Source organism: Galeopterus variegatus, unplaced genomic scaffold, assembly GCF_000696425.1.
Source record: "Galeopterus variegatus unplaced genomic scaffold, G_variegatus-3.0.2 Scaffold3885, whole genome shotgun sequence".
Classification (NCBI taxonomy): domain Eukaryota; kingdom Metazoa; phylum Chordata; class Mammalia; order Dermoptera; family Cynocephalidae; genus Galeopterus; species Galeopterus variegatus.
This window is the reverse complement of record NW_007729996.1, coordinates 40,773-57,149: the sequence shown is the minus strand read 5'-3', so window position 1 is coordinate 57,149 and position 16,377 is coordinate 40,773. Positions and strand designations below refer to the sequence as shown.

General features: G+C 39.0%; 1 protein-coding gene and 1 pseudogene across 2 annotated transcripts in view; both read left to right on the top strand.

Annotated features, from left to right (window-relative positions):
* Positions 1-2,212, top strand: part of LOC103601796 — a 6,433-nt pseudogene extending 4,221 nt beyond the window's left edge.
* A 2,825-nt stretch (positions 2,213-5,037) lies between these two features.
* Positions 5,038-16,377, top strand: part of LOC103601794 (zinc finger protein 175-like) — a 30,234-nt gene continuing 18,894 nt past the window's right edge. The window contains exons 1-4 of one of the 2 annotated variants that reach the window (XM_008586216.1): positions 5,038-5,122; positions 6,811-7,070; positions 15,347-15,473; positions 15,729-15,824. In XM_008586216.1, coding sequence (XP_008584438.1) covers positions 6,999-7,070; positions 15,347-15,473; positions 15,729-15,824 — 295 coding nt within the window. In that variant the 5' untranslated portion in view covers positions 5,038-5,122; positions 6,811-6,998. The remainder of the gene's footprint in view (positions 5,123-6,810; positions 7,071-15,346; positions 15,474-15,728; positions 15,825-16,377) is intronic. The other variant, XM_008586217.1, reaches the window with a different exon arrangement.

The following is a 16,377-nucleotide window of genomic DNA, read 5'->3' as shown; positions in this document are numbered from 1 at the left end:
TAATAACCGGCTCAATTTTTCATCTTGTTACTATCACCCACCTTCTAGGACACATTTTGACATATTTGATTGAAAAACTTCCTCCTGAAAATTCTGCACACTGGGGCTGGCTGTTTTGTCCTTTAACTTGACTGCATTTTTTTCATTCTCCTCCCTTTAAATGAAGGGTCCCAAGAGGTCTTAATTCTCTTCTAAGATAAACTTCATCAGAGGGTTCATCTAGGCACAGAGAGCAACTGTGCAAGAATTGCAAAGATACATTTCTCAGAAAGATAAAAATTTCAAAAGCACTATTAAAGACAGTGAATTCTTTAGTAATTCAAACATTTCTCAGAAAGATAAAAATTTCAAAAGCACTATTAAAGACAGTGAATTCTTTAGTAATCAAAAGTCAGAAAGATAAAAATTTCAAAAGCACTATTAAAGACAGTGAATTCTTTAGTAATTCAAAAGAAAGAAAGAATTTAAATCAGTGTGAAAATATAGATAAAAGGTATTTTTCAGAATATGCGTGCCACACAAAGAACTGTGCTGTGTGCTTCTGGTGGTCTCCAGGCTGTTTCCTAGCCCCCTGGACCACTGGGCTCGAGTAGTGGGAAGGGAATCAGGGGGTGGGGGATTGGGTAGTAGCCCACCAGCAGTCTGGCCCAGAAATCTCTAGTCACGGACTGGTGCCTTCTGTGGCAGTCGCTTAGTTGCCATTGGTGGTTATTGCTCTCCCTGCTCTCAAGTGAACAGCAGGACAATCCTCCTGGAGTAGGCGGTTGAGCCTGCCTGGGGCCCACTGCCCCAGCAGTAGTTACAGGGCAAAAAAGAAAAGAGAGGTGACAACATGGAACTACAAAAATTTCATCTCCAAAAAAGCAGACCTAGTTTTTGAGCTGTCTTGAAAATCAGATGCACCTGAAACTTCTGGAGTTGATGAAGGACAATGAAGATCATTATGTGGTCATGCCACCTTGAGGACAACTCAGGGAGATACCTAGTATGGGCTGGAGAGAGCTGTTTTTCCCAGATATTGAGCATAGTGATATAGTGATCAGAAGAATTAATGCCATTTGAGAATTTAGTTTTTTAACGGTGTTGATATTTTAGAAAGTGTTATCATGAGAGATACATTCCACTTAGAAATCACAGCTGTTTGTCCATTAAGAGATGCACCTTCTCACAGTAACCATGGGAATCCTTTATTGTATTATCAAAGTGGTAACATAATCTGAGCTGGAATCAAGGAGATTGACAGATACCATGAAAAGCTATCAGAATCTCTGTATAGTTCAACTCTTCCACCACACCCATCTGGTATTAAATTAGGTGTAATTAGCTCTGAAGAGCTTCCTTTGTACCACAGGAAGAGTGCTGAACTAAACAGCAATTCTTTGGGGTCCTATGAAAATATCATGCAGAGTTGCTTGAGATTTGTTAATCCAGGGGTAGTTGAATTCCTTTTACATAAACTAGAAATAGATTAATCTAAAACCAACATCTTCAGTAAGAGGCCTATGAAACAAAAATTTCTCTGAAGATGATTTTACTTCTGCACTAAGGAAGAAACAATCTGCATCTTGGGCTTTAAAATGTGTGAAGATTGGAGTTGATTATTTTAAGGTTAGACACCATGTGGATGCTATGAATGAATACAATAAAGCTCCTGAAACAGGCAAACAAAATATGGAAGCTTTGGTAGTTTGGGGAGCATTATATGAAACAAAAGGAAGTCTGAACAAAACAATAGAAGATTTTGACCTTGCATTAGAAAACTGTCCAACTCACAGGAATGCAAGAAAATACCTCTGCCAGATAGTTGTAGAAAGAAGGCAGTTAGAGGAAGAAGAAAAGTTTTTAAATGCTGAAAGTTACTATAAGAAAGCTTTGGCTTTGGATGAGACTTTTACAGATTGTGAACAAAACAATAGAAGATTTTGACTTTGCATGAGAAAACTGTCCAACTCACAGGAATGCAAGAAAATACCTCTGCCAGATAGTTGTAGAAAGAAGGCAGTTAGAGGAAGAAGAAACGTTTTTAAATGCTGAAAGTTACTATAAGAAAGCTTTGGCTTTGGATGAGACTTTTACAGATTCAGAGGATGCAAAACCTCATAAATATATGTAGAAATCTTTGAAATTAAGAGAAAAACAAGGTGAAGAAATTTAAAAAAAGCAGAAAACAAAGGAAACACAAACAAGTGCAGAAAAATGCATAAGATCTTAAAAGAGGAGAAAAGGCTAAAGAAAAGAAGAAAATCTACTTCCTCTTCAAGTGTTTCTTCTCCTGATGAATCATTTTCTTCTTCTTCATCCTCTTCCTATTCTGGTCACAAAAAGACAAGAAACATAAGAGATACTTATCAGAGTCTTCTCACAGTTCCAAAAAGCATTCATCTAGGCCATCCTCAAATCAGATAGATTAGAATTGGGGAGATGAGTGCCACCCAGTTCCAACTAATACTTTGGCATCTTTTCTTAACCCAAAACAGGAAGTGGAAACACTACTGGAAAAGCAGGATAGGATACAATATCAAAAGATGCAGGTGAAAGAGAAGATAGATGCCTTCTCTCTTTGTCCTCAGTTGAAATGCCAAATGATTTGGGCGGTAGGTCTGAAGAGCCAAAAGATTTTATAGCTTTTATAAACTATAAAACCCAGGTAGGTAGAAATGAAAGGGACCTTAGCCAGAAAATGGCCATCTTTGGGCCGGCCCGGTGGCGCACTTGGTAGAGGGCAGCGCTCCCGCCGAGGGTTTGGATCCCATATAGAGACCGGTCTGCTCACTGGCTGAGCATGGTACGGGTGCGACACCGAGGGTTGCGATCCTGTTACCGGTCACGAAAAAAGACAAAAAGGAAAAAAAAAAAAAGAAAATGGCCATCTTTAACTGAAAGAAAATTTCAGTTAGCCATTAATTTAGGAACTGATAATCATCAACTCCTTGAGGTTAGCAGAAGAGTTGAGAAACTGACCATATGGCTGAAACTGCCCAGGGATGAAATCACGGCCCAAAAGGATCCTTCTCAAAAATTTGTTTCTGTTTATATCCCATTACACCCTCTTATGTTGATTTACTTTAGATGTTGTGCACCTACGGTTAAGAATTGAAACTAAATTTTCTTGTTTTTCTTACCTTTCCTAATCAACTGCAAAGGAATTCCAATAGAAAGGGAAATCACCCTAGCTGATTATTAACTCAACTTCTTGCTTAAAGGAAAATTGCATCCACATTAGTTAGAGGCAGGAGTCAGGTATTTTCATGTTCCAGTGTTGCTTGATTGAGGTTATTGTCTTTGAGCTCTCCCTAAGAGATAAGGACTCAGATCTTGAAATAACAAGGTTTTTTTTTTAACCCTTGGGTTTGAAGCAGACCAGTCCACCAAATGCAGACTCCATGACACCAAAGCACCCAGTCCATCAAGGGACCCTGATATCTCACTCGACACTCTGCTGAGCAGGTGATCAGCCTCCCCCTTTGCCTGCAGGACAAAACCCTTACCCAATTTTCCCACCTCTTCTCATTTATAAACCCCAGAACAGGCATCAGAAGGCAGGAGGACCTTAGCCTGGTCACCATCCCCAGATGCCAGTTATCTGAATAAAGCTTCCAATCCTTGCACCAAGTTTTGGACCTTCAGGTCACTTGTTTAGTGACAGACGGCAAGCTGAGCCTGCTGCCGGTAACAGTAGCAAAATGGGAAAGCCATGTAAATCAGAAAGACATTTTTCCAGTAGAAGAAATTCCTCAGATTCCTTCTCTAGGAATCAGAGAACAAGATAAAAATTTATGGTTATAGGAGATTTGAAAAGGACACAGAGGGAAGAAGAGAGCATTACAGAAGTGAGAGCCAGGCTCCGTGAGGTATTCCGCTTGACCAGCGAGCTCAGGCTACTCTTGGAAATCGGGTGAAAAAAAAAAAAAACTTATTCTGGATCATGCCATTTCAGCAGACATGAGCAAATATATAGACTAAATACAAATCTAGGAGAATATGATTTCTCCTAGAGGATAGTTACGAGGAGGATATCAAAATAGAGCTTCCAGAAGAAGATAGACTAAATAGCAAAGAGCAATCAGAAAGCAGAGTTAAAAACTTTACCTCAAAATTTGTTCAATATATTTAATCAGATGGCTGAATTTGAGAAAGAAAAAGGAAATAAGCCAAAAAATTAATATGCCAAGGAAATTAGCACCATAACACTGAAGGCTGTTTATAAAATTTTGGTGGTGTTTTAGCCTTTACACTCTGATACAGAAATCTTTGCTCCTATAATTACTTGAAGAGATTATAGAAAGCAATGCTTTTTAGCATTTCTCAAATTTTGTTTCAGTTGTAGGTCCTCTTGTTACGGCTTGGTTTTTTTTAGGTTTTTCATGTGTATGTTTATGTATAGAATATTTTTTCCTCTGACAATTTAAATTTTTTCACCTAAAGATAATTCTCTGAAAGTACTATTTCTTCATTGTGCTATAGTATGTGAGAGTTGCTGGGTCCACCTTATCCCCTTGTTTGAGAGAAAATTAAATTTGTGCATTGAACGTTTAAAGAAAAAATAATATGCAATGCCAGTTTCTCCTAGAAATATATATATAATTAGAAATATATATATAATTATATATATATAATTAGAAATATATATATAATTAGAAATATATATATAATTATTGAATAAATGGACAGTCCCAAGACTTACTCTGTGACATTCAATTTGCCTTCCCTGCCTGTACGGAATGAAAGTTCTTTGAAGATGGCAGCCTCCAATATCATAGTCCACATGGGCGCGGCCATGTCGTCCTCCTGATGAAGTTTCTGAAGGAAAATAATCGTCGGAGTGGAGAGTCGCTGTTACACGCCATGCTAACGACTGGCAGAGCGCAGCTTCATAATTGTTAGCGAGCATGCGCACAGCTCAACACTCGCCAATGAAATCCTAACGGGAAACAAAGCCAAACCGGAAGTGGCCTAGAGCGGCGATTTCGCTTGTCAGGTGGAACTAACCCTTCTATCCCTAGAGGGACGCCGAGGTGATTTGGAGTATTAAAACTTGGGATTCTGTGGGGTCAGTGAGGGGAGGTCGGCTTGGGATAAGTGATGAGGGGGTTGTGAGTTGAGTAATGAGAGGGTGTCTGAGGTAAGTGAAGGTGGGTCTGCGAGGTGAGCGATGGCGGGCTGGCCTAGGGAGTGGGATTTTGGCTGAGTGACAGGGAGTTCCTTCTGGCGTGAGTGAGTTGATGGGGTTCTGCGTGATGGGTGCTGTGGGTAAGTGAGGCTTTCCAGTTTAAGCTGAATAACTGGCTCGTTAATTTTCACTCTTGTGTATTTTCTGTGTGCATGTAAATATTTTTGTAACTTAAATTCCAAGTGTGCTTTAATATCAGATTTTATATTGTCGGCCCATGAAACTTGTTCATTTGCAGAAAGTGAACATCCACCTTAAGAGCGTCCCAATAGGTGGCAATGGAGGACGTTCAGGGAAGTGCTTCACTGCTCGGGGGGTTGGATGAGTCAGTGATTGGGAGCTGGAAGCCTCAGGGGTCGGAGGGCTTTGGAGGTGCTTTGTAGCACACGCAGGGGGCCAGGGACTGGCGACCGACAGGAATCAGTAGGGTGCAGTGTTAAGGGCGGCATGTGGGAGCCAGCTGACTGCAGGCCTCGGGGATCGGGGATGGTGGTTTGGGAGGGTGATCGTATGGCTTTCTGGGCAATGAACATTGGGGTCCTTCGGGGATGGATCGTTGGGTCAGTGTTGGCCTCTCCTTGGGTCCCTGTATGCGCAGTAAGGATCAGTGATTGGCAGTTGAGCAGATTGATGGTGGTTTCTTATTGGGTTATGTTATTTGGACCCCAATCTTGGGAGTTATTTGGGGTCCTGTGGAAATTAGTAAACCACGCTCCCAGGGAAACATTTACTGGCTATTAGAGTAGTAATAATTTTAGGAGTCTGGACCATGTCAGTGACTGGGAGGCATGTTTAAACTTCATGAATGTCAGTGCTGTCAATGACAGCATGCAGGTGTGATGGGGCAACTCATTGTGGACAGGCAAGAAATGGTCAGCGATTGGAGGTCTTGGAGCATGTCTGTAGGTTTTTGGGGTCAAGGTGGGGGTTGGTTTCAGTAATTTTAAGTTTTATCTTTGTCGGAAGAGGCACACTGGACACGGCCAACTCTCAGTCTGAGCTTCCTAAAAACAAAAGGAAGCTGAAATGGTGTTTCTGGAAGCTGGCCACGTAAGGAGCCACATGAGATGCTGGGGATAGTGTGCAGTTTAGAATAAGGCAGCTGTGGAACTGATTCCATGTTCTTCTATTTGCAGACTGAGTGACCTTAAGGCAGATTATGTAACAACATGCAGCTTCATTTTCCTCATCCACAAAATGAGGATACTAATGTTCATGATATTTAGATGACAGGGTTGTGTGAAAATTAGATAAAAATTAAATTGACAACTTGCTGATTTTTATGCATATTTACCACATGACAGGCAGGTGCTAAGGGCTTGATAAGCCTCATCTTGCATAAAGTTCCCACAGCCTATGATAAATTCCTGTATCCTCATTTTGGAAACTACAACTAAAATAATGTCTTTATATTTTCACACTTAAAAGGTGGCAGAGCTCAATGAATCCTTCATTAAGTTTAGTCCAAACTCATGTTTTTTTTTTTTTTTTTTCCTAACTCAGCCTAATAATTAGAGTTGGATTTTCTAAACTTTGTCTACTCTGCAGTGTTTAACACAGTGACCTTTACTTAAGAGTCCTCAGGAAATATCTGTGGAGCAAATGTTGGATGAGTAACCATGTGGTGGTTGCCTTTCCAGGGATTCCTGGTATCTCTGGAGCCCTGGGTCAGGCTGCATCTTTGAGGCTGCAGGATCTCCCCTCATAGCCCAGCCCTCCTCTTTCTGGTGGCTCTGGTTGGAGCTTCCAGACACCCACCCAGCCTCCAGCTCCTGGGAAAAGTGGAGTTGTCAGCAAGAGAGACTGAGAGTAGAAACCCAGAGGGGACATGCCTACTGATGTGAATTTATCCCAGAGGCCCCAAGTCCTGGGTCCAGAGGAGCAGGACGAATCATGTGAGGTAAGTAGGAGCAGCCCTGGGGATGGTTCTCCAGAACTTGAGAGCAGACACGGGAAGCGGCCGATTCTGGACCTCCTGTTCCTGAGATGGTCTTGATCCTCCTGCAAGAGAGGACCGCAGGGGGCTGAAGTCCCTACATCCACAGGCCATTTGTGTTCTAGAGGAAACCATGAATTGGCTGATGAAGGAGGATGTGTTAGAGTAGAGGGTTGGCAGGGGCAAAGGAAGAAGAAAATGTAGTCCCTGGTCTGTATGAGAAGCCCCAGTCACAGGCAGAGAAATGCTAACAACTCCTTCCTGCTCAGCACTGGTTCAGCTCTTTCATCCTCCACAGGGTCTTTGTAGATTCTCAGCTGTTCCCCACCAGACTCCTCCTTACCTGGTCTATGGAGACTGGCTCATTTTTCCTTTGTTCTCATAAGGTGTGGAAAATCACCTTCCTTTGTAGTTTATAGAACACAGGGAAGTAGAGGGAGAATAGGCTTTTAAGAACCATGTAGTTTTTCTTGTTTTAAAAGATGAAAAATAGTGTTTCCAGATTGCCCACAGATATAAATATTTGGGATTTGGTAATGAAAAATCAGAATCCTTGGGTACAGTCAAGATTTCCTGAAATCCTAAATTATTCTGTATATTTCATGACTCTTTATTTGCATGTCATTAAATAATGAGTGACTATATTAACAAACAATGCATCAATATTCTGTGATAGGTTTATACTCAAAGTTACATAGATGTTCTGTTAAAAAATAAAGTACAACAAATGAGTGTTTTATTATCATTATGAATCAATATATTGTGAGAAGATATTTCGATAATATGTTAAAATCATCTCAGCCTGATGATAGACATTTGATAATAGAAGGGAACATTAACACGAAAGAAACTGCAAATAGAAATCTTTTTAAAACTGGAAAGGTAATATCCAAAATATTTAATATTTAAAAGTCATTCTTAAAAAGAAAATTTAAAACACACAAATTTGAAACATAAAATTGTCTAAATCTTTGTTTTTTGACAATATTATAAATGTAGAACATTCTCTTTCATTCACATTGATATTGGTCATATTGTGAGCACATTCAGAAGCATTTTCAAGTTAAGTGTTAATAGACACGTGTTGCTCGATATAAGCTCATTTCCTTTTTTAATAATGAAAATACTTATCTGCTTGACCTGATTTTCCTTTTGCCATTTGAATCAACACCACTTTTGTTAATTCAGATTTTCCATCATTTTCTGAGTTCATGCAGATTTTCCAGCACCATTCATATTGTTTTCCCTTTGTGGTGCATATTTCACTCTACTCTGGACAATACTGTATGTTTTCATTTTGTAATTTTTATGTTAAATTGATGAAAAAAAGTAGTATATCATTGTTTTAATTTGCATTACTTTGTTTATAAACAGAATAATTTTTTTCATAATTTTATTGGTCAGATTTCTTTAGTGAATTACCTTTTCTTGTCCTTTGATCTATATTTTGGTTTGTCTTAGCCTCTGGATTTTTAAAGAGTTCTTATATATTAATAATCTATTGTCCTTGCTGCATGTGTTTGTCAATGTTTTTTGCTTCTTTGTCCTTTGCAAGTAGGTTTTATTCAAACATAAAGAAGAGGGTCAAATGGTATTTGAAGCTTGTAACTAAAGAGAGCCATTTCTTGCCATCTTTTTCCCCAAATTCCAGTTCCTCAGATGCAGTCACCTTTTACATTTTAAAGAGCTAAACATTTTGGGATTTACCTCCTAATTTTTTTTTTTTTCCTTTTTGTCTTTTTTCGTGACCGGCAACGGATCGCAACCCTCAGTGTTGCGCCCGCACCGGACCGGGACCGGCAACGGGATCGCAACCCTTGGTGTTGCACCTGCACCTCGCTCAGCCAGTGAGCGGCCAGTCTGTATGTGGGATCCGAACCCTCCGCGGGAGCGCCGCCACGCTCTCAAGCGGCGCACTGTAGCAGTGCGCCACCGGGCCGGCCCTACCTCCTAATTTTTTAATAACATGCACATATTATTGACTCTTGGGTTGTTAATTAACAACATATTAATTAAGAAGCATGTCACTAAAAGATTAGATTTAGCCTACTTTCACATACTCCCACCCTAAGCACTAACATGCATGCTTTCTATTCCCATTTTTCTAAGAACTGGGTCAAATTCTGATCAGCTCAATATTCCTTGTTCAGTGTTATGACTGGGAATTGTATTCACAGCTGCCTGTATATACTGTGATGGCTTTTCTTCTCCTACACAACTTTTTGTTTCTCCCTGGCGTGCACCATTTTATGGATTAGCTATTTATTTACTTATTCATATACTTATTAACGTATTACAGTTTTCCTCAAGTGTGTAAATATCCTTTTCATAAATTGAATTTATTACTAAGTAATAATAATAGTAGCAGTAACTGTAGACCCTCATTTATAGCCTACTATGTCCCAGGTGCATTTCTAATCCTCATAACTCTGTGATGCTGCTATTATTTCCATTTTACAGAATAGAAGACTAAGGCACAGAATGAAATAACTGGCCCAAGTGTACATCATCAGCAAGCACCCAGCCTGGTATTAAAACCAGGAAATTTGCTCAATAGTTGAGGCTTTCAGTTCCATCTCCTTGAGGAAACCTTTCCTGTTGCTTTTTTGACTTGATGTGGTTGGAACTGGCTGCTCTCTTGGCCCCTGATACTCAGTCTTCCCATGGTGGCTCCCTTCATGGTCACCTGGGAATTCTCTTTTCCTCTGCCAAGCATCCAGTTCCCTGGTTCCTGAATCCATTGGCTTTCTCTTCCACAGTTTACTGTTACTCTCCTTTTGTGGGAGTGCATCCCACAGGAATTCCTTGGAGATGGGTGTGTGTTGGTAAATCTTATGAGACTTTGCATATCTGAGAATACCATGCCAAAAAAAATTATATATTTACATATTTAATATATAGCAATCAAGATATATATACACATATATATACACATTACTATATATACACATATATAGTAGTCAAGATATATACACATATCTGTGTATATATAGACACGTAAGTATAAATGTTGGAAAATGACACTTATTTTACCCTCACACTAAATTGATCTCTGGCTGGGTTAAACTATAGGCTGGAAATAATTTTTGTCTTCCTAAGGCATCCCTTACCCTTCCGTCCACCCCCCCACAACATATCTTTTCTGCTCTTTCTGAGAGTCCTATTATTCAGATGTTGGCCCTCTATTTAAAAGGGGTTCTCCTCTCCTATCATTTTCTGTTTCTTTAGTTTTTGTTCTCCTTTCTGGGAAAAATCTCTCAACCTTATCTTTTAACCCTTCTAATAATTGTTATTATTATTATTATTATTATTATTATTATTATTTTATTTTTAAGAGCTTCTTTTTGATTTGAATATTCCTTTTCATGTCATGTGTTTGTTTTTATTATTATTTTATTTTTAAGAGCTTCTTTTTGATTTGAATATTCCTTTTCATGTCATGTGTTTGTTTTTCGTGGATGGACTATCTTACCTCTCTAAGGATATTTGAGATATTTTGAAATGTAATTTTCCGAATAGGTAATACACAAATACACAAAGTTCAAAAATTAAAATAAAACATAAAAGTTATTTTTTGCAAAGTCTTCCACTCTCTTTTGTTCCTCATTTGTACAGATTTCCTCAACCTATAATTTTAGTTAGCCACTCCCATTCATCTCCTCCCAATCCCTACTTTTCCTTTCCAAAGTTAACCACTTTTCTCACTTTTATATTAGGTACTTCCTTAAATGAGAGGCAAGCCACAGAGTTGGAAGATTTTTCTTACACACAAAACAACAAAAGGCTCCTATAAAATGCTGAGGAAGTCTTTTTAACCCAATAGAAAAGTGACCAAGAGACTTGCTTCATTAGGCCAGTAAACCTGGGAAGATGCTCAGCTTCGTTAGTTATCTGGAGAATGCCAATTTAACCATCAGGCCTCCACCAGCATGTGTAAAGTTAACCTCACTGGTAATGCCAAGTGTGGATGAGGATATGGAGCAAGCAGAAAGAACTCTTGTGCTGCTGGCAAGAGTATATATTAGTATAGCCAATTTGGAAAACTTTGCTATTTTCTACCAAAGGTATTCCTTACGACCCAGCAATTGTACTCCTAGGTATGAACCCAACATCTGCTCACCAGTAGATGTGTGCAGGTTCTTATATTGATTGTTGCCAATCTGAGAAGTGAAACATAGTATCTCATTGCAAGTTTAATTTGTACTTCTATTATGGCTGAAGTTGAGCATAGGTGACTGTGTTTGTGAGGAATGTATATCCTTTTGTCTTTTTTAAACAATCTATTCATTTTCTTTGTCTATTTTTCTATTAAGTTTTTGGTATTTTAAAGGACATTTGCTCCTTGATTCTCTGTTATGGCCCAACTGTTTTTTCCCAATTTTTCTTTTTAAGTTTTTTGTGGTGTTTTTCCATGAGTTTTTGTTTATACACTTGAGTTTATCAATCTTTTTGTTTCTTCTGGGTTTGGTGTCATCTTACAAATGTCTTACCCATTCCTCCGTTTTATGTTGAAGTAAATCCTCCTTATAGGTTTCCTTCTGGTTCTTCTCTGGTCCCATTTTTGTTTTCTTTTATATGTGATTTCTCTGGAATCTATTTTGTGTAGGGCTTTAGTTAGGGATCCAACTTCATCTCCTCCACAGTGCCTACTCAGTTGTCTGTACACCTTTTATGGACAACCTTTTTCTTCATTGTCTGCAGTGCTGCCTTTCCATGTACCTACGTTCCAATGGGGAACTTCAGTTCTCTGTCTGTTCTGGTCTATTGATCTGTACATTCGTAGCCTTCATAATTTTAATTATTGTACATTATAATATGTATTAATATCTGGTGACACCAATCCTTAAATTACTTCTGTTTTTCAGAAATTTACTCTTTTCTTGCCTTATTGTTTATACAAAAATTGGCTCATTAAATTATACAGAAATTCTCTTGGTATTGTCATTTTGATGACATTTAATTTATATTGGCTTAAACAACTTTTTTTTTTTTTCCTTTTTGTCTTTTTTCGTGTCCGGCAACGGATTGCAACCCTCAGTGTCGTGCCCGTACCAGACCAGGACCGGCAACGGGATCACAACCCTCGGTGCTGCGCCCACACCTCGCTCAGCCAGTGAGCGGGAACCGGTCTGTATGTGGGATCCGAACCCTCGGCGGGAGCGCCGCTGCGCTCCCAAACGGCGCACTGTAGCAGTGCACCACTGGGCCGGCCCTGGCTTAAACAACTTTAAATCACTAATATTGAGCCATTTTTGACCTACAAAATGATGATTTGGGCCGGTCCTGGCTTAAACAACTTTAAATCACTAATATTGAGCCATTTTTGACCTACAAAATGATGATTTTTTTCTGTGGTTTGAACTAATACTTTAAGATAGAACCAACTGTCATCTTTATAATATAAAATTATCCTAGAGAGACTAGCATATGTTTTTCCATTTTTTCAAGATTTTTTGTTTGTTTTTAAAAAATATTCTATAAGCATTTAGTCTCTTGTGACAGATGCGTGTGTGTGTGTGTGTGTGTGTGTGTGTGTATGTGTGTGTATGAGTGAGAGAAAGGAGAGAACTGCACATTCAACAATTAGAGCAGCAGTTTTGAAACTTTTTGGTCTCAGGGCCTGTCTTAGTTGAGGCTACTGTAACAGTTTACCATAGACTGAGTGGCTTAAACAACAAACATTCATTTCTTACAGTTCTGGGGGCTTGGAAGTTCAAAATCAAGACACAAGCGGATTCAGTGTCTAGTGAGGGCCCTCTTCCTGATTTGTAGTTCTTCTTGTTGTATCCTATTATGGCTAAGAGAAATTATCTCTCTTGTTAATTCTTATAAAAGCACTAATCCCATTCTTGAAGGCTACATTTCCCAAAGTCTCCACTTTCTAATACATCTCATTGGGTTTGGCATTTCAATATATGAATCTGGGGTGGGGGACACAGTCAGTCCATAACAGAATCCTTTATCCTCTTAGAATTGTTAGAAAATTTTGTATGGTAAATATCATCCACTGATGTTTTCCAGATAAGACATTACAACTGAGAAATTATTAAATTATTCATTGACCATTAAAATTACGATATGAGGGTGCCTTGAAAAGTTTGTGGAAAAATAGAATTTAAAGATGATACAATCTTTCCATGAACTTTTGAAGTACCCTTGTATACCCAATATGTCAATGTAAAGAATTTTAATGCAGAGTAACTATAGTTTCTAAACCAAAAACCATAAATATTATTCACACACCTAAAAAATAGAGATTATTTCTTAATATTAGTGATACCCAGTCAAACTATCTAAACGTGATTTTTCATATTAGGATCCAGCCAGTGTTCACACATTCTACTTAGTTGATATGTATCTTTAGTCTCTTTTAATCTATAAACATTTTTCCTCCATGTTTTATTCATGCTGTTCATTTCTTGAAGAATTGGGTTGGCCTTTAGAATGAAGCAAATTTTAGATCTGGCTCAATTGCATTCCCATGGTGTCATTTAACATAGGCTTTTATCCTTGTCTTTTGGGTGAGCTGGTATTTAAATCTAGACCTACTCTGTCCAAAATGGTGGACACTCACCACAGATAGCCATTGAGCACTTAAAATGTGGCTGGTTTACACTGAATGGGCTGGAACTATAAAATATACAGTGGCTCTTGAAAGATTAATATGAAAAAAGAATGTAAAATATCTAATGATTTTTAAATATTGGTTACATACTGAAATAATAAATTGGATCTGTAGGATTAAATAAATTATATTACTAAACCAGGTTTTGCCTGTTTTTTTTGTTTTGTTCTTAACATGGCTGCTAGAAAATTTGAAATTATTTGGGGCTCGCATTAGTGGCTCACGTTATATTTTCACTGGAGAGCTCTGCTCTAGAGGCTTGGTCAGATTCCAATTTAATTTAATTGTTTTTAGCAAGAATATTTCATATACCACATATGTACTGTTACATCATACCAGGTGCACATAATATCTGGTCATTTCTCTCTGTGATGTTAAAATTCCTCATTGGGTTCAAGTGTTGTGAGCCCAGTTCTCTATTATAAAGCCCAATCTTTGACCTGTATGGTTTTAGCAACCATTGGTGATGAGTAAAAGTGGTGAAATTGTAATACTGTCCTTCAGGATGCATGTTTCAGCTGTAATCCTTCTGTAATGAAGATGTTTACACCATCAACCCTTTAATTAACCTAAAATTGGTTCTTATAGGAAAGATTTTGTTGAATTACAAATATGATCATATGTCTTTCCCGCACTTAAAATATGTGACAATCCATTAATTACAATAAAAAATTTATACACATTACACAGTCAGATCCATCCCAGCCTACCTCCTTGGAACTTGGATGATAACCTTCCGAACATCACACAGTCACCTCTCTTACACAGAGCTATCTGCTGCTGCTTGAATTCACTGTGGATTTTCCTACCTCTCCACCTTTACTCATGTTCTTCTCTGGAAAATGGTTTCCTTCACAAATCCTACGTCAAACTTCTCACTTCCAGTTTAAGCTTCACCCACTCTATGTAGCATGATCTTCCACTCCCAGGTATTTTTGCTTGTCCGTAATTTGCCCCTCCCAGCAGTGTGCTCTGTGTATATTTCTGCCTGTCTCTTTTTTAACCCCGCAGTTGAGCTTGTTTACTTACCTGTTTTTCAAGTCTCTGTGTTGTATTTACTTGTTTTTCAAGTCTCTGAGTTGCGGTTAGAATAGAAGCTTATGTAATTCTACGTCAAGCCCCCAGGACCCAGTGCAACTGCAGACTGGCATGTACTTGCCTAATAAACATGCTGGTTATTCCTGGTTAGAATAATACAGAGGGGCCAAGCCCGTGGCGCACTCGGGAGAGTGCGGCGCTGGGAGCGCAGTAGTGCTCCCGCCGTGGGTTTGGATCCTATATAGGGATGACCGGTGCGCTCACGGCACTCATTGGCTGAGCGCGGTGCGGCCAGTCTCAAAAAAAAAAGGACAAAAAAAAAATATATTACAGAGAACCCATTTCTGGCTTCTTTTCTGAAAAAAGAGTGACTGAATGATTGTAGTATACGAGAGATGGCAGCATATTTGTGTAAATTTTTTTTTTTATCTCCCACAATACAATGTCAAATAGGTATTTGGTGGAAAACCTAAATGATGCATCACAGTGAGAAATCATTAAATACTTGTTCCTATGTGTAACTTCCTCATTTGCCAATGATGAGTAATTCACAGTGAGCTGGGGTACGTTATCACAGGGATCAGTGTCCTTCGAGGATGTGACTGTGGACTTCAGCAGGGAGGAGTGGCAGCAACTGGACCGTGCCCAGAGACACCTGTACCAGGATGTGATGCTGGAGATCTATAGTCACCTCTTCTCAGTGGGTGAGCACAGCTGAACTGGGAATCTTGGATGGGCCTCATTGAGATTTCCTTCCTCCTTACAGAACACAGTGGGATATCAGAATTATGTCATGTTTTTTTCCTTGTTTTGTCTGGAATTGTTCATTCCTCTTGGGGACCTTTGAGTATTACTTTGTGCCCATTTGACCTTCTTATGAGCCAATGAAAAGCTTCATTGAATAGTTTCTTAAAACCTAAGAAGCTACACCCAAACCAAGTAGCCCTTCTCATTAACAGGGTATCACATTCCCAACCCAGCAGTCATCTTAAGGATGGAAAAAGGAAAGAAGCCATGGATGGGAGAGGCTGAACTCCCACATCAGAGGGATCAAGGTGAGTGACTTGTACTCAGGTGAATGTGTATATCTTTGGGGGGCCATTATCTGCCTACCATATCCATTGCCCCAGTAGTGAACACTTAGGTTGTGTCCTACTCCCAGTTTCTACAACTAATGCTGCAATACATATCTTATAAATGTTCAGTAGGGCTGGCATAGGAAATTCTCAAAGGTGAATACTCGGGGGCATTGCCTAATCATGGAGGTAAGAATACTTAATTTGACTAAGTCAACCATATAGCTCTTCAAATGAGCTGCGCCAGTCTGTACTTCCATGTGCAAATTCACAAGGATCTGCATTTGCACATCTTGTTTGCCAACACTTAGCATTAACCAAACCAGTTAATTTATGGCTCATCTGATGGGGGAGAAGGCCATTTCATTGTTTAAATGTTATTTTTCTAATAACTAAATAGAGTTCCTCATCATATTTGTTATCTGATTGGGTTTTCCATTTGTGTGTTGCTTTTTTGTATCGTTTTATCCTTTGTGTCCATGGAGTTCTTTGCCTTTTTTCCTGTTTATTTGTCTCTCCCCTGAATTCATCA